The 25,124-nt window shown below is 38.1% G+C and overlaps 1 protein-coding gene across 1 annotated transcript in view; it reads left to right on the plus strand.

Moving 5' to 3' along the window:
- Nsun3 (NOP2/Sun RNA methyltransferase 3) overlaps positions 1–11,645 on the plus strand; it is a 59,327-nt gene extending 47,682 nt beyond the window's left edge. The window contains exon 6 of the mRNA XM_008832245.3: positions 10,117–11,645. Coding sequence (XP_008830467.1) covers positions 10,117–10,393 — 277 coding nt within the window. The 3' untranslated portion in view covers positions 10,394–11,645. The remainder of the gene's footprint in view (positions 1–10,116) is intronic.
- Positions 11,646–25,124: the final 13,479 nt, after the last annotated feature.

Raw genomic sequence — 25,124 nt, forward strand, 5'->3', positions numbered from 1 at the left:
TCATGTGAGGCACTCTAAGCATCAGAAAAATACAAAGTAGTGCTAATAATTAGACGATCATATGCCCTTTACACAGTTTGTTACTGGGGATCTGGGCTGGGTGTTTCTAGGCTCTTGGTGTCTCATTTAAGAATAAAGTAAAAGTGCACACAGACTGCAAGGTAGCAAAAATACTTTATTCAAAGAAAAGTGACAACACAGCTCAGAGTATGCTGCAAGGGAGCAGTAAGCCACATCAGTGAAGATGCTCCAGGGCCTCAATTATTGTTCAAGGCTCCCTTTTATGAGGTTCAAGAGAAGGAGTTTTGCTTGCCTGCCTCAAGTTAATAATAGGAATCGGTATTTTTTTTTTTTTTATTCTTGGGCCAAATCTCCATTCCCTTTTATTCAGGAATGTTATATTTTCCAAACAAAGGGTACAGTTTTTTTCATGGGGCAATATATGCCGTGTGTCCAGTGCCCTCAAGAAGGAGCTGTTGCATATTTGCAGATTAGCTGTCGTTTGGGCAGAGACTAAAGAGACTGCCAGTTCTCATATACTTTTCACATTATTATAAGCCATTTTCTTTGCAGCACATGTTGTAGGTGCCTTTTAAAGTAGTCTTGTATAGAATTTCTGAAGTATTTCCTGATCATAAATGATTAAGATAGCCAGTTACAGAACTGGGACCTTAGACTTAATGTAAAACACTAATTATTACCATCTTACTTGATTTTTTTTTTAAAAGATTTATTTTTATTTGTATATGATGGTGTGTTTGTTTGCCACACAAGTGTGGGTACCAGTGAAGGCCAGGAGAAGGCGTCAGATCCCCTAGAACTGGAGTTATAGGCAGTTATAAGGTGCCCAGTGTGGGTGCTGGGAACTAGACTTGGTTCTCTGGAAAAGTACTCTTAACCACTGAGCCATCTCTCCAGCCCTCCTTACTTGATTTTCGTTTTTTAGAAAAGTATGCTGAAGTTGTTAAGATGGATAAACTTGCTAAGAGTATGCCCTGTCCTTTTAAAGGAATGCTTATATCTCATTTGATTGTTTCTCCTTAGCCACATTTATATGTGATGATATGGTACAGTGGCCTCGATTCTACATTGACAATAGAAGAACATGATAAGGACAAGGAATAAATATATAGTTATAGTATTCAGTCATAATCTATAGTTTTCAAGAGTAGAGTCATTTATTCCTTTACTTCTGCATCAGAAATTGTAGGTGAGGCAGGAGCTATAACTTAAAATATGTTACATTGCAATGATAATATAAAAAGTTATTTACCTCCTGGTAAGTTTTGAGGAATTAATGAAAGAGGAGAAACAAAATATCTTTATCATCTTTAGTCAAAAGATGGCACTGTTGCTGTGCTGACAGGTTGAATTGCTTTGCTTTTTCCTACAGTATTAGATTGGAGCTTTTTAAATGCAGAAAACAGTTAAAGGTAGTGATGTAATTAACAGTGACCCTCCCAACAGAATGTCAGACTTTCTAATCAGGCAATAAAAAGATAGATCAGAAAGGGGAATTTATAGCTTTTAAATGCTAGATGGGCTTAATAGCTATTTACATAAAAAGCATTCTCTGAGTCTCCAAGATTTGCCATAGAGAAGATAGGCTACCCTGCGTCATGGGTTAAATTATGGTAGGTTTGTCATTGGCTTCCCTTTGGAACCTTGATAGCTGTTAGGGTCCAAGACACGTTAGTTTCTCTGTTTCATTCCAGCTCTCCAAGGCCATTGAACATACACTGTTATTAAAGCAATATGTTTTTTTTCTTCAAGATATTATTCAGGTAGTCTTTTTCCTTTATTTTTGCTCTTTATAGGTCACATGTTAGGGGTTGGAAGCTCGTATGAGCTCAACTGAGAAGGCAGTACATTTGTTCCTTGTTTCTAAGCCAGTATCTTAAAGGGCTCTTGACAGCTAAAGTTGCTTTTCTTTAAGTAGATCCTTGAATGGTGGGAAACATCAATGAAAAGCAAAGAATTTAATTTTTGGAAAGGTAAAATGAATGCCTTGAAAATTGGCTATATACTTAAGTACCTATGCCAATGTACTTATGTACTTTAATACCTATATACAAAGCATTTTTTAAAAATACAAGCACACAAATCAAAACACTTTGAGGTGAAAGGGAAAACCCCTTGATATACTGCAAAAAGAAAAGAATTTAGTTTTTATTCTTAGCTTAGAATGAGAAAACACTGCTGAGCCTATGGATGCTTATTAGTGGGTTTGCCTGTTAGATGCTTTTTTATATTTCCCCTTGGTACTTGGGATTGAACCAGCCTTTCACATGCTAGAACAGTGTTCTGCCACTGAGTTCCACCCATCAACCCCTTCTGATGCTTTTTAACATTTGTCTGTTTGTACAAAGTATTGAAGCTTTCACTGGATAACCATGAAGCTACATGTAGATAGATATATTACGGATCCTATTTTATATAACGTCAATGAGTCTCATTTGAATACAGAACAGAAGCTCAAAATCGAATTCAAAACCTTCACAGTATGTTTCAGAACTTAGATATTTGGAGGGGAGTTAAAAAAGAATACAGCATGAATTTGGCATATGAAGTAGCCTCCTCTCCCCAGCAGAAGTTAGAGGAACACTCTGTAATCAAACGTATTAACACTTAGCAAAACGTGAATAGTTAGACCATGTGGCTTAGGTCATGACCAGAAATAGACTTGCATAAGTTTATGACTTTTACACCAAAGACAAACTTTAAAAACAACACAAAAACCCTATCAATTTCAGAGACTTGGGGCTTTAACAGCAAAGCACAAGGGCTAGTACAGCCAAAGTACCATTAGAGTGTACTTTGTAGACTTCCAAAAGTATGGTAGGGATTTTCTGTTCCACTTCAGAATTCCAAATGATTTTCTGTTTAATGGTTTCCTTTGTAGGAATGTGCTTGCTTTGTTTTCAGAGGCTGTATTTATTGATTTATTATTATTATTTTGGTCCTTTTGAGGCAGAGTCGCCTGTAGCCCCAGCTGGCTTGGAACTCACTGTGTAGACCAGGCTGACCTTGAACTCACAGAGATCCGCCTGCTTCTGCCTCCCTAGTGCTAGGACTACAGGTGTGCACCACCATGCCTGGCCTTATTTATTAACTAGATGTTTAAGCACAAATGCATTTCAGCCTTTTCCATAACATACTGAACAACAACGAAAGATTTGTGGAGAGTTATAAATCCTAGATCTGCTATAGAAAAATGGGGCATCTGGAATCCATTCTGTAGCTGAGTGTCATCATTTCTTTCTGTTAGTATTCCTTGGTAGAAAAACTCTTTCCACTGCATTTTATTCTGTTACCACTAATCAAGATCAGCTCTGTTTACTACTTCTCACTGCCCTAAGACAGATATTTTATATTTCTAGTGGGGTTTAAGCCTGGTCAGTATTTCTGTAGGAGGCTTGGGAGGAGAATAGAGATGCTTCAGGGAAAAGAGAAGAATGGTAGTGTGTGAGTCTTGCATCCTTTAGGACTTCCCTGAGTTTACATGATAGTTGGACATTGTGTACTGAATAGTATGTGCAGCCCCAGATAGTGTTTATTAGTTCACTTTTGAATTAGAAATGGAGATTCGTAGCTGGAGCTCCGAGTAGGAGATGAGCACTTCTACTTCTGTCACAGTCAGCTGTGACACTGTGGTATCTGCTCTTCTTCTGATTTCCACTGTTCAGTATGAAAAAGCCTGCTGTTAACGATTATGATTAGGAAGCTCTACTTCTGTGCTGCTTGTCAGTGGTGAATAATGCCAGTCTTAATACAGTGTTATTTGTAATAGTTTCATGCAGTATGGTTAGTGGTTATTATTCAGATAAATAATGTGACATTTCATAATATCTTGCTAAATTCTGAAACGGGGTCATTGAGATTACAAGAGACCACGGCTCGTTTCTTTTCTTTCTTTTTTTTTTTATTTTTAGTCTTTTTGAGTGAGAGTCTCCCTGTATCCCCAGCTGTCCTGAAACTCACTATGTAGACCTTCATTTCCCAAAGATTAGCCTGCCTCTGCCTCCCGAGTCCTGGGATTAAAGACATGCACCACTGTGTGTGGCAAACCACAGCTCATTTGAAGGTTAGCAGGGGTAGATGTTTCATTTTCTTTCCTCGCATTAAAAAGGAAGAAAGATAAGCCAAGAAAAACTGCACAGCACAGACACTTACATAAGCAAGAGAAGCCTTTTAATTTCTGTCACACCCAAACCCAATGTCTTTGTCCTTGTCTGGTCTTTCTGTCTTTTTTATGTGGCCAATATCATACTGCTTTGCCAGAACTTATTATTCATATCTCTCTAATCTTTAAATGTTCTTCCATCCAGAATTTCAGTTTTTTAGTGACTTTGTTAAGGTCTAGTAAATTTCATTGGCTGAAAAAATGTTTGTGGGTTGCTGCCACTGAGAACCTACTTACCCTTCAGTGTTTGCTATCAGTCCCTAAAATATTTCTTTTGTAAATTTTTTATGACTCTTTGTGTGTTTCATACAGAACATCTTAATCATCTTTATATACCCTTCTCCATTGGCAACCTCCCATACTTCCCTATTCCTGCATTCTATCATTTGTGTTAAGGCCTATAGTGTCAAGTTAGTGTCCCTAGACATCACGCAGCGCAAAATATGAATCCTTATATTTACAGACAAGTATCCCACTCATCAAAGAAGCTTCTTTTGCTACAGATAGAGATTATTACAGAGTTCCACAACTGGTCATACGCAGAGATTGTCTGTGAATTGGCCAAGATCTTATAAGTGACACATCTACAATGTAACCTCTACACCTAAGGCTCACGGAACATACACCAAGGAGTAAAGAAAACACTGATGCACCTCTCAGTTCTCATCAGTGAAGCTCCCTCATGCAACAAAAGCCCAGGAACACAAAAGGTCATAATTCACCAAAGCATAGAAAATAAGAAAATGCAGAATGTGAGCCCTTGGGCAGGACTTGAATATTAAACTCCACCCACCCAGTACTCAGGAACCATTGAGGAAGAGGGGGCAGAAAGATTGTAAGAGCCAGGGAGGGGATGCACGACCATATGGAAACAGAGTCCTACAGACTCCTGGAACCTTGCTCATATGAACCTAAAATATTTTTATGCATATTCTCTCCTGACTTCCTAGTAGCCTCTAAATAGTCCCACACAGGGGAAAAGAAAGCTGGTCTCTGGGCAGTAGAGATATATAATATAGGACAGTGACTATAATAAGAAGAGCTCAGTGACCAGAGCCACATCATCAGAACATGGCAAAGCAGCTTTCATGAATGTGATGAAATGGCAGTCTTGGAATGGGAAATTTTGCTGGATTGTCTGAGTGGATTTGCGTCATCACAAAGGTCCTGGTAAATGAGAGGGAAGCATGGAGGTGGACAGAGAGCTGTGAGGATGAAGCTAGGGTGGCATGACAAGATTGCTTCGCCAAGGTACAAAACAAGAGCAAGGATTCCTCACCCAGAGCCCCCAGGAGGAGGAAAGTAGCAGGAGGAACACCTTGTTTGGGTTCATGAAGCCTGTTACAGACTTTGGGCCACAGGAGCCTAAAGGAGATTTATTTGCATTACTTCAAGCCACTTGTGATTTTACTAAAATTGTACTAGTTAGAATTATACTCATTGGAAATCACTTTCTCCTGACTATAGCAATAGGTATAAAAAATTTTTAAACCTATTAGATTATTGTGCAAGGGATATGTGTAGTATTTGAATTTATACTTGGTTAAACTCCCATTAAAAAGACTATTTTAACCTTAGTTCCACATCCATTGCTAGCAAAGCCAGTACTTAAGTAAGGATAATTTTTTTTTAAGTTGCACAGAAGTACATAGGAGCCTCACCATTTGCACCATTTGGTTTGATGTAAATTTAAATGAATTTCTATAATGTTGCCAATACTGACTCGTTCTATTTTGTCTTCATTCCGGCATTCATAATTTATCTTTCTAAAATTAGCTTGGTATATCCTAGCTTGGTATATGCCTACATTAATTTTTAAGCAAAAAGAATTATTTGGAACAGTACAAAGGCTTTTTAAAAATATACTGAGCTCAATATTGTATAACGGTATTGATTCAACAGCGAACCTAGAAATTTTATAGCCACTTTTGAAGGAGCTGTGTCTTTGCTCTGAAAACTGTTATTGGGCATGTTAAAGCTGTAATGATATGCTTCTTCTAAAAAAAATAAAAAGTAATATTAAATATATATTATTTATATAAATTAGATTAATTTTAAAACTTTAGGTAAGGGCTGGAGAGATGGCTCAGAGGTTAAGAACATTGACTTTTTTTGCAGAAGACCCAGGTTCGTATCCCAGTACCCACATGGCAGCTAACAACTGTCTGGAACACCAGTCCTAGGGGATCTGACAGCCTCTTCTGTCTTCCACAGGCATTTCATAGCATGGATGCACTTACCTACATGCAGGCAATACACACATAAACATAAAAATAATAAATAAAATATTAAAAAAAAAACTTCAGGCAAAACGTCGAGATTCCTGTCAAATGATTCTTATCATTTGCTGCTGCTGTTTGTCATTTAAACACCTTAAATATATGTATGCACACATTTTATTCAAGCAAAGGAATACATGGGAAGTCTGTAAATTCTAGACATTACAAAATCTTAGTTATCTGTAATTTCAGGGAATAGATTTTTTACAGACTAAGCTATCCCTTAACAGTCAAAATTTATATTAAAAAAAAAAAACACCAAAAGTTAAATGACTATCGGAAAAGTACTAATATTTATTCTGCTGCTGAATTTCTCCTTTCATTTGGATTATCATAAAGATAAACCATATAGGTAAAAATTTAGGAACATAATTGAGCATCTTGTCAAACTTTTCCCTCCTATGTTCTCATAGGCAACTTATTTTTGTTCACTACAGGTCACTACAAATCTCTGAAGAATATCCCCAAATCTCTAAATAGCATGTATATCTTTTATGAGCTTTCAGGTAGCACCTACCAAGCCTGTTGCTTGCCTTTATCTCACTTACATGACCCTGCACCTTGTGGGCCCAGGCACCCTGTGAATACTGCACAAACTTCATCTTATCATGAGTAGAGTACATCTACCCCATATTACCCATTTCTCCCCCAGTCAGCTCTGAAACTTAATACATATGGACCTGTACTTCTTATTCAATTACTGGTAAAAATCCGTCTCTTTTCTCTATAAATAATCAGAAGCAGGACCTCTTGTCCATCTTCTGTTTCTAAATAAGACTGTTTACATACCTGCCCATACACGTCTCCCTCCCATTCATTTCTCAGACCTCAGTGGCACTCATTTTCATGTTTTCAACCTTGGTGGTATTCTTTCTGAGATCTTGTCATCTGCCTGTAACATTACTGATAGCAATCTATGGAGTGATTGCTGAACATTGAAGATCAGTAAAGGAACTATGTTGCTTAATTCTTTAAGTATCTTTCTCTATAGACTAGAGTAACATGTTAAATTTAATTTCTCTCGGATGGTTCAGTTTTATGATTGGAATGCCACTGAAAGAAATTTCCTGGAACCAGATCAGATGAGAAAATCAACCTGTCTCTCCCATTTGTGCGTGGCAAATCTTCACATTTTTCTTGCCCTTCACTTACTCTTTCTGGAGACCTCTCCATGCGACCTGGAGGAGCTCTCCTTTAAGCCTCCCCACAACTCTTGCTCTGAGGCTTCCTGCCCTTCTCTGTTCTCTCTGTTGCATTCACTTTTTTATAGATTACATTTCTCTTCCTCCTTGATTCATCGCTTCATTTTACTAGAGGTAAAATTTCAGAGTCATCAGATATCTGAGTTTCTGTATTCTTACATATTTATTTGATGTTCGCTGCAAATAGAATTCACTTGAAATTGCTCCTTCTTGAGAGCTGGAATGCGCTGCTCCACTGTTGCCCACCTAAGCTCTGATCGCTGATACGAAATGATCTGTTTTAATAGTGTCCCATTTTTCCTTCTGGAAGTATATAATACCCTCTCTTTATTCTTGAAGTTTTAAAATTTAACAGTGCAGTATCTAAGTATGAGTGTATTTCATTCATTATAAGTTGAAGTTTATGTGTAGTCACAGGATCCTCTCCACCCTGACCCTCTGATCACTCTCGTGCTGCCCTCCCTGACTTTGTGGCCACCACACTGCTCTCCTCTTCCTTGGCCATGCCTCAGGGACTGTTCACTGCTTATTTCTGTGGTATAAAACGCATGTCCCTCACACACCTGCTCTTTATTCACACAGTCTTATTTGAAATTGCAATTCTCCACCATCCAAGCATGCCTAATCTTTTTATCTTGATTTAGTTTTCTTCACAGTACCTACCATTAATTTACATATTAAAAATACATGCAAACTCACACATGGATGTTTCTGTATTCTTGTGTATACATTTATGTGTGTGCGTATGGTTGACATAAAGAGTAGTTCATTTTCTCATAGATGCAGGCTACAAGTTTGAGATAAAAGTGTTGGTAGGATTAGTTTTGCTTCGGCCTCATGCCGTGACTTACAGTGCTTCTTTTTCCTGCCTTTACATGGGCCTTTCTTTTTAACTCTGCATCCAGATTTCCTCTTACAAGTATATCAGCCATATTTGATTAGTGCACTCTGACTGAATTTTAATTTAATTACCTTTTTAAAGAGCCTATTTCCATACTCAGTTCCATTCAGAAGCAATGTGTGTTTGTACATCATTGTGTGAGTCTCTGGGGCACAGTTCAGTCATGGACACACGTATTTTTTCACAGTCTGTGTTCCTGAGAAAATCATGAGAATGCAGTCTACATGGAAATAAAGGCTTTTTGTTTTGTTTTGTTTTTGTTTTCGGGGGACATGGTGTTCCTATAGCCCCAGCTGTCCTGGAGCTCACTCTGTAGACTAGGTTGGCCTCAATCTCACAGAGATCTGCCTGCCTTTGCCTCATAAGTTCTAGAACTAAAGGCATGTGCCACCATGCTCAGCCTGTAAATGAAGACTTTTTGAGATAGGGTCTTTCCATGTAGCTTTGCCTGGCTTGTTACTTAACTGTATAACCAAGACTGGCCTCAAACTCATGACAGTCCTCCTTCCTCAGGCGTCTGAGGATTATATAGGTATGTACCAGCACACCTGGCAGGAGAGGTTTTAATTGTTAATGTTTATGTTATGCTGCTTTATTCAATACATATTGATGCCTAGAAAAACACCCAGTATATAATGCATGTTAATAAATGTGAATGTACAGCCTCTTGGTGAGTTTCTTCAGTCTGAGGAGTTATCCTGTCATATTTCAGGAAAATCATGTTCTTATTTCATTAATTCATCTTCCTCTCTCAAATTTTGTGTATGATTTTTCTAATTCCGTTCATTGATTTTGGACAAGCTTGATTGCTCTTATTTTCAGTCCATCTGTTGTTCTACTTTGAAGGGGCATATACCTTGAACTTTAACTTCTAAATACCTCTACAGAGTATTCCTTATTTTAGAAAACATACATTAAGTAACTAGGAGTTGTCTTCTTGGTATTATCTTCTGCTGTTGCTATTTTGTGATCTTTCTGCATTTATTTTGTCATATTTTGTTCCCTGAATTGTCAATTTCTTTCTAGGTCATAGCTTTGCTGTAGTTTTTGTTCTTTTTCTTAGGTATTGCTTAAGCATTTTCCTGACACTCCTTGGTCATACAATTTAATTTATACTGAGACAGCAAATATGCTGGAAGTTTATTGTAAGAGTGGGAACTTTTTCCTTCTAATCTTACATTATGATAAGCTGGCTCTTGCTCTTACTCTAGAGGCTGTCTTCAAGGTAGAATGCAAAGGTCTTTGGTTTGAGGAAAAATAACCACCCCATAGTTGGAGTGTATGGAGTATGGAATCAAGGATTTCTTATGTGCACTTTCAATTAGTGTTTTTATTTTCAATTTTAATTTCTATGAATTAAAAGACAAACCTATTATTCATGTTCTACTATTAAAAGGGCAAATTGTCAACCAAGTACTCTCTTGTTCTGACGTCTTAACATTACTGCAGCCTGTGTCAGGGTAAGGCAGTTCCGAGTGCATCCTTGCCCTCTAATCCCCTACTTGCCTCTTCCTCTACCTACCTCATCTTCATTTTTCTGATTACCCACAGGTCTGCAATTAGAGCCTTGCGTCCTGGAGGATTGCTCGTGTACTCTACATGCACACTGTCCAAGGCTGAAAATCAATGTGTGATCAGTGAAATCTTAAACTCCAGTAGTAACATGGCACCTGTGGACATAAGTGGAATAACAAGGACTTGCTCCCAAGACTTCACATTCTTTCCCACTGACCAGGAATGTAGCCTCTTGGTGATTCCTGATAAGGCCAAAGCTTGGGGCCCAATGTATATAGCCAAACTGAAAAAAATCATGAGTACAGGAAAATAGTGACATCAATTTTATAAGCCATATTGGTGTACTACATTTATTATTTGAGGTCTCTGCATGTTAATATTTAAATATATATAGCCATTCTCCCTAGGTCCATTTGGAAACCTGCTTAGTTAATACTTTAGCATCACCGAGCATAAGAGCCTTAAATTATTTCAAATGTAATTTTGTTCCTAGAAATACATCTGCAGCAATGATTTCAGGTGGGACAGATAAAGTTTGTTCTACATAATAAATCTCCTGTCTTTTACTTTGTATTTTATAGTTAAAATTAATCAGAATACATGATTTTATGCATAAAACATTTAGGACTGCAGTTTATGACTTAGGTGTTTAAACCTTTCCTTTTAAAATGTACATTTGCCAACACTCTTACCATTTTCCTCCCTGTCAAGTGCACAGATTCTTTTTGGTAAGAACCAATTGGTATTTAGATAACATCTTAAGTAGCACAATTTCTAGTTCTAGTAAAATAGGATTCTTATTTGTAAAGTTGTTTTCTGTTATGGACTGTCATCTGTTTACTGCAAGTCAGTAACTCTACTGATGCCAGGTTCATTTCCCCCCATTTTTTAAAATTCACAAATACAAATTGAAAGGGTAGATTATGTTGAAAAGCCTTTTGCACGTGTTTGACTTTCAGCATTCAGCTTGTATAATAATGGAGTCTATCCAGCAGGCTATAAAGCAAGTACTTGAAACAAAACTAGAATGATTAATAACTGTAATAACTGAACTATATTTGGAGTGTTTTGTTACATAATTGCAGTCATAATGAATACTACAGAATCTGATTATCTTACTGTTGCAATCTGGAGGTACTTTTTTATTTCCCTCGGTTATAAAATGTTATATGAGAGTGTGATGTTACATATTAATGCACAAGAGAGAGAGAGAGAGATGCCTAATAAGTTAGTTATCCATTACTAAGACCCCAAACCTTTCACTAAGTGGCTGTCTTTGTTTACATATACCCTGGGAGTTTGTGTATGCTCCTTTACATATTTTTTATACTTCAGATTTTAGCTTCAGTTTTTTTATTTTTTGAGAATTTTATACGTGAATGTTGTTTTTGTATTATTTCCACCCTTCCTAGGCCCCCACCAACTCCTTCCTGTTCCTCCACTCCATTCCCTCTATTTCTTAACCTGTTTTTTCATTATTATTGTTACATATACATACACATGCTTATAAATATATTAATATATACATATACATGCATATGTACACATATATATACATATACATACACACACACACACACACACATATATAAGTGCTCCTGTAGACCTGTGTTTAGGGCTGCGAATTTAGGATTAGATGACCTTTCAGGGAGCTGGTCCCTGGAGAAAACTCATTATCCTTCCCCCAGCATCCACTGATTGCCTGTAGCTCTTCATCTTTTTTTAAAATATTTTATTTATTATTTTTATTTTATGTGTATGTGTGTATTGTCTACATATAGGTAAGTGCACCTGTGTCATGCAACTCCCGCAGAGGACAGAAGAGATTGTCGGATCACCTGGAATTGGAGTTATGGACAGTTGTTAGCTGCCATGTGGGTGCTGGGATTTGAACCTGGGTCTTCTGCAAGAACTACTAGTGTTCTTAACCGCTGAGCCATCTCTCCAGCCCTGTAGCTCTTCATCTTGAGGTGGGACCCAGTGACATTCTCCCATCCACCTAGGCATGTCAACTGGTTTTGTTGAAGATCTTTGTTGCCATCACTGTGGCGATTTCTGAGATCATGATACTGGTCTTATCATGTCTAGCATGCGTTAACTTGCAGTAGGTGTCTTGTCCCTCAAACTTCAGTTTTCAATCATGCGTTTTCTCCAGAAATTACTTCACTGAAGTCAAACATATTTTTCCAGCTCTTAAGAATTATGATGTCAGACATGGTAGTGCACATCTCTAGTTCCATCACTTGCAAGGCTAAGGCAGAAATATTGAAAGTTCAAGTCCAGCTTGGGCTGTACAGCACGATCGTCTCTTAAGAAAGAAGAGGGAAGGAGGGACAGGAGGGAAGAAAATCATGCAGCATGCTTCAAATTAGAAATTATCTTTTTAAAATAAAACGTTTTAATAATAGAAATACAAAATTCTACTGAAGCTGGCCACTTTGGCATTATGTGACATATTCTGTGTATTAAACTAGAAACTACTTGTTCATTACATGCTTTTTGTTTTGCAATCCTGTGTAGCCTGAATCACACAACTGGAAAATCTAGGAAAATGTTATTTTTTTTTCTTATACTTTCATTCTCTTTACAACTTTTTAAACTATATCTGACCAATGTGGATAAAGTAAAGCTACATCTCTTGGGTCTAGTCAAGTGTATTCAATTAATGCAGAAGACGAATGATAACAGAAAAGGTTTTGTTTGTTTTAGTTTGTACTTGTTGATTTGTTTTTCTATTTGAAATCCTGTCTTTGGGTATTGTAGGTTTCAAGGTGCATTTCTCTTGTGTATGTTAACCACAAAGTACATTTTGTCACAATTCAGTATGTTAAATGTCATTATTTCCCAGTGTAATATCATGAAGCTTAAATTGAACATTTGGTATGGTATTGGGCTTGACTTTCTCAGAAATACTGAAAAACATTTGTATTATTATTACATATATGCATATATATTATTATTCATGATAATTATAAAGCAGCAAACGTTTTTTGAGCTTTAAATAGTTGATCAAAGTCTTTATGTTGTGTTTTTTGGTCTTTAAAACTCTAGGTGAGGTATAGTGGTGGAGCATGTCTGCAGTTCCAGCCCTTGGGATACAGAGACAAGAGAATTGTCTAGGAAATCTAGGCCAGTTTGGGCCACAGAGGGAGACACTGTCTCAAAACAGACAAGCAAACAAATGAACAGCCTCTAGTAGACAGTTTGTAACCCCTTTCATGAAAGAGAAAGCAAAGCTCAATGTTGTTTGCCGAGGACATTTGCAACTTAAGACAGGATCCAGAAAGAAAACTGGCTGCAGTGCCAGCCCCTCCTCCCATCACTGTGCTGCTCACAGAGAAGAGACTGTAGGAGCTTTCAAGATTTTCAGCTGCCTTTATACGTCTTCTCTACTATTCAGTTTTCTACTTATGTATAATTGTCTATTCCAAGAGCATCAAAGGATTTATCAATACTTGGGAAAGAAAATCCTTTGAAATATTTCAGGCATATTCTAAAGAAATGTGTTTTGTGATTGTAATACTAAGAAATCTCCCATATACTTATTTAGTGCCTTCCTTTTCTTTGCAGATACTGAACTAAAGAATGTAAATTTGGGCAGGCTAGCAATGTCAATTGAAAAGCAAGAAGTAATTGATGCTACTTTCTGTGGCATAAAGTTACTTTCAAAATAGCTTCATAAAAATTTAGGTTACTTCCCAACACATTAACTTCTCCCTGCAATCAGCACACTGAACAGCCACTAGTTTCAGAAATAGACTAAGAATAAATGTAATGCATTTAAATGGTTTGTACTACATTTTTAAAGCACAAGATACCATCTATCTGTGGTTTGGAATCAAGGTGGCCTACTGTTCTTATCCTATTACATATATCCATATAGCCTTATACTTAAGGTTGCATATTACTCCCTTAGCAGTTCTGTGAAAAATATCCTTTCATATAATGTAGGTAGGTCTAAAATAATGGCTACCTGCATACTTGGTACATGAATAAATAATCACAGATCTAATAGACCTTTATCCACAGAGTTTGTATGTTTGAAGAGAAGCATCATGTCATCTGCATAGACTGATACAACTCATCTGGAATACAAAGAGAAAATTGGAACCAATAGCAACAATTTTATCTGTTGCCAAGAAGTCCTTTGATGCAATTGAATGGGACTACTTGTATTATGTGCCTTAGGTAAATTTGGCTTTCGGGACAAATAGAGCAGATAGCACAATTTATTTTCAACTCATTTGTGTGGTTCAGATCAATGGTTTGCAATCTCCTCCTGCTGGATTGCTGCACTGGGGTCTGAAACAGGGATGAAGCCTCTTTCTAATGTAACTCTTCAGATGTACATTGGAACTATAATATTCCTCAGATCTCATGGGCACCTAAGGAATACTCAGATGGAGGTTTGCAAGTTAAATAATGTATGCTAATAATCTGCTAGTGCTGCAAGCTTTAACAGCATCTGTCCCGAAAACATTAAAAGTAATGTCAGAATTTAGAATGGCTTCAGGCTACAAAGTCAGTGGGAGAGACTCAAAAATGCTATCTTGACAGAATAGTTTCTATTAGTATGACAAGTGACATTTATAACAAAATGTAAACTTAAAAAGAATTGATTCAGGATTCTTGTTGGGGAATGATTAAGGAGTCAAGCAAACAAAACACTTAAAAGTGGGCCCATAATTCAGTGCTGAATTTTTGGGTTTTAAAAATATATGTTTCATTAAATGTCAGGAGAATTAAAGCTTGGAAGAGCATGTCCCTCTTTAAAATTTAATGTGCTAGTTCAAATATTAACTTCATAGTCCTCTTTTTTTTTTTTTTTTTTTTTTTTTTTTTTTTTTTTTTTACCTGGAACTCACTATGTAGACCAGGCTGGCCTTGAACTCACAAAGATCCACCTGCCTCTGTCTCCCAAGGGCTGGGATTAAAGGCGTGCGCCACCATGCCCGGCATACCCCTCTTTTTTACATTTCTACAAATGAAGAAAGTCATTTCTTAGGCTTGTGAGAGCACAGAGTCATGTGTGAGCCTGGGAAAGCATATGCTACCTCAGGGAAAGGACTGTTTGCCTCGTTGGAAGCCATTTCATGGGATACGTCATGACTCAATTAAGCTTGCTGTGGCTTGTCAAGAGGAATTTTCCACTTCATATTGCTGTGGAAGAGCCTGTTACATGTGAATAGCTATACCACTCCAAAGCATCGACAAAATGGACAGTTTACTAAGCGATAAGAAACAGGGTGAGAGTGCACAACCCCGCTCTAGTTTTTAAAACAAATGGGAATAAAATTGCAGATAATAATGGAAAAATCCTGAGGAATTAGCAATGGCGAAAGGGGAAAAGATAGTGAACTTACATTAGCATATCGTTATTTTGATATAAAGTTTCCTCACTTATTTATCCAAGCAAGGTATTAATGACCTTTCCAAAAGGGCACATAAAGGTGAGTGCCAGAGAAATGAGGACTGGAGGACCTGACTGACTCAGGAGGTAGAAAGGATGACAGCAGCGTTCATAGCTAGCTCATGCCCACTCCCAAGAAAGGGCTATAGTGGTGGCAGCTATCTCTGATGTCGGAAATTATTCTGGGTGGCATTTTTGGTCATGAATAACCAGTGTAACTAGCTGTATCACTTTGTACAAAATAGATATTCCTCTTGAATTAATTATTAAAAAATAAACCTGATCACAAATCCTAGACTGTACCAAATGTGTTTAACAAATTCAGCAGACAGCCTCAAATCTACCTGTTCAATAAAAGATTGCTTTGTCAACCAGGCACAGTGATCTGTAGATGTAGTCCCAGCTACATGGGCAACTTACAGAGAGGATCATTTGAGCTCAGAGTTTAAGACAAGCCTTAAGCAAAAACATCTCTATTGTCATATATTCTAATACAGATAACATCTGTTACATCCTTCCTATGATGCTGCAGTAACCCCGTGCATGTGTTATTTTGAGCTACCTGGTTAACCTGACCATGTACAGTTAACTTGGTAGGTTTCTCTTTCATCCAATACTATTTGATATAATTTAAGAAAGGTGATTATTGTAATAGGTTTGGGACCTGGACATCCTTGGGGCAGGGTCTACTGTGAGTCAGTGAAGCAAGTTTCAGCAGCAAGGAACACAACAATAAGACATGGAGGCTCTGGTACACTATCAGGAAGCACATCACAGTTCCCAGCACCAGTCAGGCATTGAACTATTTGTCAGATTCCCCTATATTTGCTGAGGATTTAATTCTCTATCCCATATCTTCTCCCTCAGAGATCCTGCCACCCTCCAGGCTGGAGTCAACATCTCTGAAAAACTTATTCAATATCCTACCTTCCTGGTTACTTGATTTCCTCCCCCCCCCACTTCTGTTCCCACTAATGTTCAGTGAATCATATAACTGAGCATTCCCTAGAACTTGGCATTATCTAAAGCCATGCTGCCCAGTAGATATTTCTACATTCTTAACCCCTCATCTTCCTATCTGCTGCCTCATAACTCAGAATCCACCATTTCTATTATTGCGACCAGAGCGTCTACTACAAAATCCTATCGTGTCATTATCCTGCTGCTGTACTTTAGGTCTAGAATGCCCCACAAAGGCCCACATCTTAAAAGTTTCATCCGCAGCCAACAATGCTCTTAGGCGATAGTAAACCCTTTCAAAGGTAGGGCACAGTAGGAAATGTTAGATCCTAGAGGACACATCTTTGCAAAGGACTGAGAGACCCTGGTCTTTTCCTCTTTTTCACTCCACCATGAAGTGAATGGTTTTGCTATATATCATGTGCTCCCATCGTTATGCTTTGCCCACCCCCCACCTAAAAACAATGGGCCTACTCAGTCACTGACTGAAACCTCTTAAAACAGCCAAAATAAACTATTAATCGAATATAAGACTATTGCTATAGTAATGGGAAGCTGACCAACACACCTGCTTTCAAATTTTTTCACTGACTGACTCCCTATTATACCTATAAAATGAAATTCTAGCCCTTCATATTCCATATTGGTCCTTTTGATTTGCAGTTTAAAGCTAGTAGAGCTCACTCCTTCCCACCCGCCACCTCTCTTTCTCTCTCTCATCAGTCAGACTTGCCCTCAGTTCTGTCTGCCACCGTTTCTGTCTTTGTGCCTGTCTCTGTCTTTTCCTCCATCTTGCTCTTACAGATTACTTTCATTCCTTTGCTTTCTTCACCAAAGTTTTAATAATTCTATGGGAGGAGCCTAATCAGATGTTCCTTCTCTTTGGTTGGGTTACCCTTTGTGCTGGATAGCTTTAGTGTCAACTTGACACACCTGAGTTGAGGGAGCTTCAATTGGGGAATTTCCTCTACTGGACTGGCCTGTGGCCATGTCTGAGGGGCATCTTCTTGATGAGTGATGTGGGAGGGCCCAGCCCACTGTGGGTGGTGCCACCCCTGGGCAGGTGGGCCTGTGTTGCATAAGAAAGCAGGCTGAGCAGGGGCAGGAGAGCAAGCCAGTAAGCAGCATTCCTCCATGACCTGTGCTCCAGCTCCTGCCTCCAGGTTCCTTTCCTGAGTTCCTACTTTGGGCTCCCTGATGAACTGTGACCCAGGAGATGTAAGATAAATAAATCCTTTCCTCCCCAAGTTGGTAGTGGTCAGAGTGTTTTGTCACAGCAATGAAAAGCAAGCTAGGACACCCTTTAAACAACTTGTCATATCCCCCTGGATCATTAGCTAGAATTCTACTAGGGGACTTTGTTATTTTTGCAAAGGGATTCAGATATTGTTTAATACAAGTTTGTTTTCTTAATATTCTGTGTCAATAAGTATCAGTACTTAGTTTTTCTATAGTGAGTTAAAAGAATAGAACACTTTTGAAATGATGTGCACTGATCTAAGAGATGCAAATTCAATAGAGAATCTGCTCCATCACGGGCAAGCTTAGGCATACATGCAGTGTGGAAAAAGTTTCAAAGTGAAACACATTCAGTAATAAGGTTGGAACGCTGGTGGATAAATCTATAATTGTCTTCTGGAGGATACTTCAAACCTGTGAGGAATATCCAAGGGCAGAAAAGCAGATGAGACTGTCTTAAAATAGAAAGAACATTCCTTGGCACATCAAGGACAGTAAAAAACCAGATTATTAAAGTAGTACTTATAGAAACTGAAGACAAATCTTACTCTTTGTAAATGAATGTTAACCTAGAAGTGTTTTTTTAAAGCATGGAAATTACTATGGTCATGAACTGCATTTCCTCTTAAATTGATTAGCAACGCTAAATTATCTCCAAACCTATTAAGCTTCAGTTGCTCGATCTTTAACATAAAACAGATTATAAAAGTATGTAGAAATGACTTTTACAATATGGTGGTAATCTGGCCTAGACTTTTACCTAGCCTTACAACCAAAAAGTTACTGTTTATAGTGTAAACATATTCATTAAGCCATGTGATCTAGTGACCTGAGCATATGCCCTCTATTCAAGGTAGTGTAAAATAGAGTATGAATGTGTATACATGATCTATATATCAAAATGCTGGAAGCAGTGTTTTTTTCTCATGGCAAACAGAATAAAAAGAGAAATCTGTAATTTTGTATATGATAGTCTAAGCCCAGGGATCAAAGGGTAAGATTCTCTGATAAGGTAAGAGTGGGTTCTGACATCTACTTCCCCAATTCATAGTGGAGATACTATTTCAGTAAAAGAATGAGGGAAGTCTGGCTCAAGAGCACAGTTCTGTGAGACATCAGAAAGAGGATTCTCAGCCACTTGAGGTTCAACTCCACTCTTGGTCTTAAAGCTAATGCTAAAACTAATGCCTTTATTCAGGTATAACCAATGTAGCTTAAAACACTGCAAAAATAAATATATTGAGCTTTTACTATGTTCCAGGTCTTTTACTAGATATTCGTGTGTTTGATAACTTATTTAAGCTGGTGTCTTCCCTTTGGAAATCAGGCTGAGACAGAAGGCCAGTGTTGTACACAAAAGTCAAGGAAGGAGGTAGTGGGGAATCAAAACAACTCCAAGAGGAGTCAATAAGCCTGAGTCTATTCAAGGTCCTAACAGGCAATGGCAGTGACAGGAGCCAGTGGAGGGTCTCAGTGAAGAAAACAGCTGGCTATACCTAGTCACCTTTCTTTCCTTCCTTCCTTCCTTCCTTCCTTCCTTCCTTCCTTCCTTCCTTCTCCCACCTTCCCTCCCTCCCTCTTTCTCTCTCTTTCCCTCCTTCCTTTCCTCCCTCCTTCCTTCCTTTCTTCCCCAGCCATCCTGGACCTTGCTATGTAGACCAAGTTGACCTCGATCTCATAGAGACCTGCCTGCCTCTGTTTCCTGAGTGCTGGAATTGAAGGCCTTTACCTCCATGTCCAGCTCTAAGTCACTTTCTTGACCAATACATTCTTTTGATTAAACTGGCATTTCTTTTAAGTCAAGGTGCCAGAAAGCCTGCTTATGTTGTTTTTATTGTTTTTTGCTCAGTAGCAGTATTCCAGTCTTCATTCCAAGCATAAGGTTTTATTACTCTTTTGTGTGTCAAACTTGGGTGATATAAGTATCCTTTGTGAAAAGCAAAACATTCCCTAACCTCCCTACCCCATGTTTTCTTAAATATTTGTCTTGCAATGAAGAAACAGCTGTGTGTAAATTTCCATATACATTCTAGTTTTGTACAACCCTAAAGTCCACGGAGGTCTATAAAATTTTTAAAGTTTAAAAACTAAAATAGAAATAGGTAGCATTAATTCATCGTGCTGTTCTGTTTAAATGATATGGATGGCCACATTGTTTAAGCATGTTTTTACCTATTAAGGGGTAGTACTTCAGAGATCAGCATGTCTCATTTATCCGTCCTATAATTTCTCAATTTTTCCATTATGATTTTCATATTTGAACAACAGGAAAACCTTCCTTTGGATCCTGTGATATCATTTTGTTTGTTATTTCACAAATATTAAGTGTGGCTCTGTTTTACTGGGTGGTAACAGAGATACCTTGCATACTGGAGACTCTAGTGGGCATTCAAATGATGCAGATTATACCTGAACTGTATTTTTCTAAGTAAATTAGCAAAATAAACAATGAAATGCTTAAATTTGTGTGGAAGCTCAGTTAGCTGAAAAGTGTTAAAGAACTTCCACATCTTTGACATTCATCTTGGAAACACTGAACTAGTCTTTCTCACACTCTTGAATAGGAAATCATCGAATTATCTCTAATAAATTAATCTCAGAGGGTTTGCCAACAGGAATGGAAGCACTGTGAAGCATAATTCAGAGAACCATGGACGGTCCTTGGTACATAGACCTTCCCTTCAAATACTTCTTTCTAGGCCAAAGATATATTTTTGCCCTTACTGTGCAAAGAATAGTCATGGAATTTATCATCCAACAAGACAGCTTTGAGAGCAGAATAGGAAGCTATTAATAATTACACCTGGACAACTATGTAATCAGAATTGTGTGACCTCATGGTCACCCTAAATGTTCATGGAGACAATGAGGGCACCTTGTGCATTTGAGTAAATCAAACAGAGCCCAGAGCTTCGGAAGAAATGCTTTAGTATTTCCTAAATATTGTCTTCAGTCCCTCTCTTCAGAAAGACATTCCTCAGCCCAGATGAAATCTTCTCTAATTACAAAAGGACTTCCAAAGTATGAGGGTCTCCTTGTAATCAACTCAAACATAGGTAATCAACTCAAACATAAATAAGCACTAATGGGTTCAACGTGATACCATTTTTGATGGGTGCTTTTGATAAGATCCTCTCTGAGATAAGGGTACTGAAGATGAGTAATTAATTCAATGGCAACAGATTTCCAAACTTAAAAGTGAATCACACTTATAAGACGGTTTACTTACAAACCCACAGATGTACAAAATGTTCTATCATTCACTGTTTGTCTTTAAGCTTGAGATGCAAACTCACACGTAAACACATAAGTGCACATGCATTTACAAGGGATACATGCGCATGACAAGCATACATGTGCACATACATATATTACATGCACATCCAAATGCATATTCTCACACATATACATGTACACACATGTTCACACACACACGTACATGTTTTCAAGACTGACTGTGATACACTTAATTGAGTTCATGGCCCACTAATGGTTTATGATCTGCAATTTGAAAAGCACTACTAAACTAGCCGTTCCTGTCTGTGTCTAAGTAAAAGGCACACACATGTACTACAAATTCGTGTCTGTATTCCTCTACAAAATCTCAAGTTGGTCATTTTGTTATTGGCTCCAGTCAATGTTAGAAAATTTTAAACAGTCCTATTTGAGCTACTTTACACTGTTTGATTCAATGTCCCCCGTGACTAAGAAGTGTGATTATTGATTTCTTTTAGATTTTAGTGAATATTTTTCAGTGGCCTAGTTTTTGTGAGTCACTTTAATTCACATTTGGTTATAGGTCCTGAAAAATGAAGAAATTTTATCATAAAGGCAACAGTTACCTCTCTTCACTTCATCCGCTCACTCCCCATGTTGCTTTTATTCCTTCTTTATCCTCACTTTAATATAAAGTCTCATGCTGTAGATGTGCAGTTAAGTGTGGATATACCAGACCAAACTTGAATTCTGTGCCACTTTCTAGTCCTGTGATGTGGGAAATATACTTAACGTCTTTGTATCTTAGTTTCCTCATCAGTAAAGTCAGAATTAATAATTAATCTTAGAATAAACACAACATCTATATTGAAGTTTTATGGGAAATAAATGTGATAAGATATGTTTAGCACATTGCTTAATCCATAGTTAGAAAACAGCAAATGCATCTGTCCTGAGTACCATCTTGGATTTCCTAAGCCAACATTATCATAATTCAGGTTGTCTTTGTTATCCAATCTTACAAAACTAGAGAAATCTCATAAACATACTCTCATCTGAAGTGTATGTAAGATGTATCTTTATGCCTTATTCTTGAAACATCCCTTTGTCAGACTAATGAGACTAATTGATAGAATGTTTCTTCTTGTAATCTTGAGGCTGGGAAATATATATATATATATATGCACATATATATATATGACATATATACACACATATGTTTTCAGTCATTCTTCACCTATTTTTTAAATTGTGTGTTTGTATAGTGTGCAAGCATGTGTGTTCCTATGTATGTGTGGGTACAGGTGTAAGTGTACATATACATGTGTGTGCTTGTGTGGTAGAGGTGTGATGGCAGTGTCAAAGGTCATCCTCAACCATTCTCTACCTTATTTATTGAGATAGAGTATGTCAGTTGAACCTTGAATTTACCAGTACAGGTGCTGTAGCTAGCTAGCTTGCTCTGAGGACCCTGTCTCTGTCTTCCATGTGCATTTGTTTATGTGGGTTCTAGGTATCTGAATTCCAATCGCCATACTTGTTGCAAGTGTGCCCAGCTCAATGATTGTCAAGATTGGCTGGCCAGTGTGCTCTGAGGATCCTTCTGTCTGCCTCTTCAGCACTGGGGTTATAAAAGTATGGAGCTGCCTTTTGGTGGCTGTTGGTGATCTGAACTCAGGTCCTCATGCTTTGGGGGCAAATATTTTACCCACTGAACTATCTTCCCAGCCTCCAGTCCTTTCTGATATTTGAATACTCTGAGTTCATCATTCACTGCTTTCCTCCAGTGTTTGACAAAGCTTAATGAAATCTCTATCAGGTTCTTATTCAAGTCAGTAAAGTAAAAATAATCCAATGAAAGCATAGAGCATGGGCATGTGAGATGACTCAGTGGGTAGAGGTGTTTGCTGCCAAGCCTGATGATTTGAGATCAATCCCAGGGAATACTGTGGTGGAAGAAAAAAACTGCCTCCAGCAGCAAGTCTTCCGGCCTTTACACATGTGCCAGTGAGCGTGTGCGTGTACACACACACACACACACACACACACACACACACACACAATAATAATAAATATAGAAAAAAAGAAAAGAAAATACAGAGCTTGATATTCACAGAATTAGCAGTAAGGTCAGAGTGGAACACTCAAGGTCATGATCAGTGGTAGGATTGAACATATGGATTTCATTGGTAAATCAGGTATAAAACCTGTCTCTGATACTTCCTAGTTACACAGACTTGGGAAACTTATGTAGCCTCTTTAAACTTCATGTCTACCAGATCCACACTAAGGATAATTAAAATGAAGCTGGAGATGTAGCTCAATTGGTAGAGTGCTTTCCTAGTACACATGAAGCCCTGGGTTCAATGGGGTGATCCCTAGCACAGCATAAAATGAGGTATGATGATGCACTAAGGAAGTGGAGACAAGAGAATCAGGAATCCAGTACTATTGTTGGCTACATAGGGAGTTCCAGGCCAGCCTGGACTACGTGATACCTGCATATATTTGATGTCTGTAAAGTACTTGTACCTGAGAAATAGTATCTGATAAACAGAAAGCAGATTAGTATGTTTTTTATTGGAGCATCACAAATTACCAAATTTACAAGTTAACACAAATGTATCAGGATATCATTTGCCATGAGTCAAGAGTTCAACACCATTTAGTTCAATCCTCTGCTCAAGGTTTCAGAAGGCTGAAATTAAGTTACAATCCTAGTGCAGTGTGGTTAGACCCTGTGGTAGTTTGAATGAAAAGGTCCCCCATAGGCTCCAAGTATTTGGACATTTTGTCCCCAGATGATGGCTTAGAAGGTGTGGCTATCCCAGAGGAACCACATCACTGGGGTAGGCTTAGAGAGTTCTTAAGCCTTGCCAGATCTCCAGTCCTCCAGTCGCCCTCTTGATTCCTGTGCCTGCATGATGATGTGAAAGCTTAGCTTCTGCTGCCCCTGCTCCAGCCACCTCCAGCCACCATGCCTTCCTGCCATGATGGACTGTAATTCCCGTGGAACCATAAGCTCAGATAAATTCTTCCTTCTATAAATTGCTTGGGTCATTGTTTCTATCACAGCAACAGAAAAGTGACTAATACAGACCCTCATCAGATATTCAAGTAGAGGTTTGCTTCCGAGATCCCTCCCTTCTTTGCATGATTCATTTCTCTTCAACTCTACTAGCACTGGTTGGCCCCACTCTTGGTAACCAGAAGCCACTCAAAAGTACTTGTTATATGGCCCCTTCTTTAGATCCTCTCCCCTTCTGGATCATCACTCAGGAAAGACTGTCAGTCCCTGCACATTGTCACCTGACTGTATCAGATATGCCCTAGGAATCTTTTCCTTTTGTTGAACAAGAAATCAACTAAAATAGTCCAATGATGCAAGTGATCTTCTGCCATATTTACAGGTATGGCTCATAACCAAGAACAGGGTTTAAGGGAGTAGGTCAATGGGATGAGAATGGTGAGGGCCATCTTGGACTTCTGCCAAACACAGAAAGTAGCTTTAACTCACTACCAAGTAATTATGTAAGTTTTGAGAAGCCTGTGGCCAGAGGGAAGAATCACATGTAATATCCCACTCCACATTCAGGGAGTCTGTTGTAGTGAGTATCACTGTGGTCTGTGGCTGATGCTCCCTTGCTGCATGCCTTTGTTAGTGTGAGGACCCTCCCAAACAGACAGGTTTCCTTGCCTGATTATAGAAAAATGAGTTGTGTTTGGACTTCCAAAGTAACAATTTCCTGAGATCTGTGTAGGTAATCTTGATGATATTCTATTCTCCTTTATGCTTTATTCAAGAAGATAACCCCAACAAATAAATAATTGAACTCTATTATTCTTATTGTTCTTCTCCTTTCAGATATTTTGGGATAACTCAGGTGGGAAAATGGATCAACACACACAGGGTTAGAAATATATTTGCTCTTTCTTGTTTCTTTTTGTAATAAGTTATTGAAACAGAAAGTGTGTTGCAACTTTCTGTTTGTGAGTTGGAATTCAACATTGTGAGAAGTGTAAAGAGATATTAAATTACTTAAATCTTTGGTGAATTTTGAATCCAGTTGCAAAGGTAAGACACACATATGAAGGGTTAAATGGCACTACAAGGTAGTACACAACTATAATCCAAGTTAATGGTGAACATTAAGTCAAGGAATCACAATTATGAACTGCTTAAGAGGCCAAAGATCATGTGCTAGATAGCTTCAGTTGT

The sequence above is a fragment of the Nannospalax galili genome, unplaced genomic scaffold, assembly GCF_000622305.1.
Source record: "Nannospalax galili isolate Female #2095 unplaced genomic scaffold, S.galili_v1.0 scaffold293, whole genome shotgun sequence".
NCBI classification, from domain to species: Eukaryota; Metazoa; Chordata; class Mammalia; order Rodentia; family Spalacidae; genus Nannospalax; species Nannospalax galili.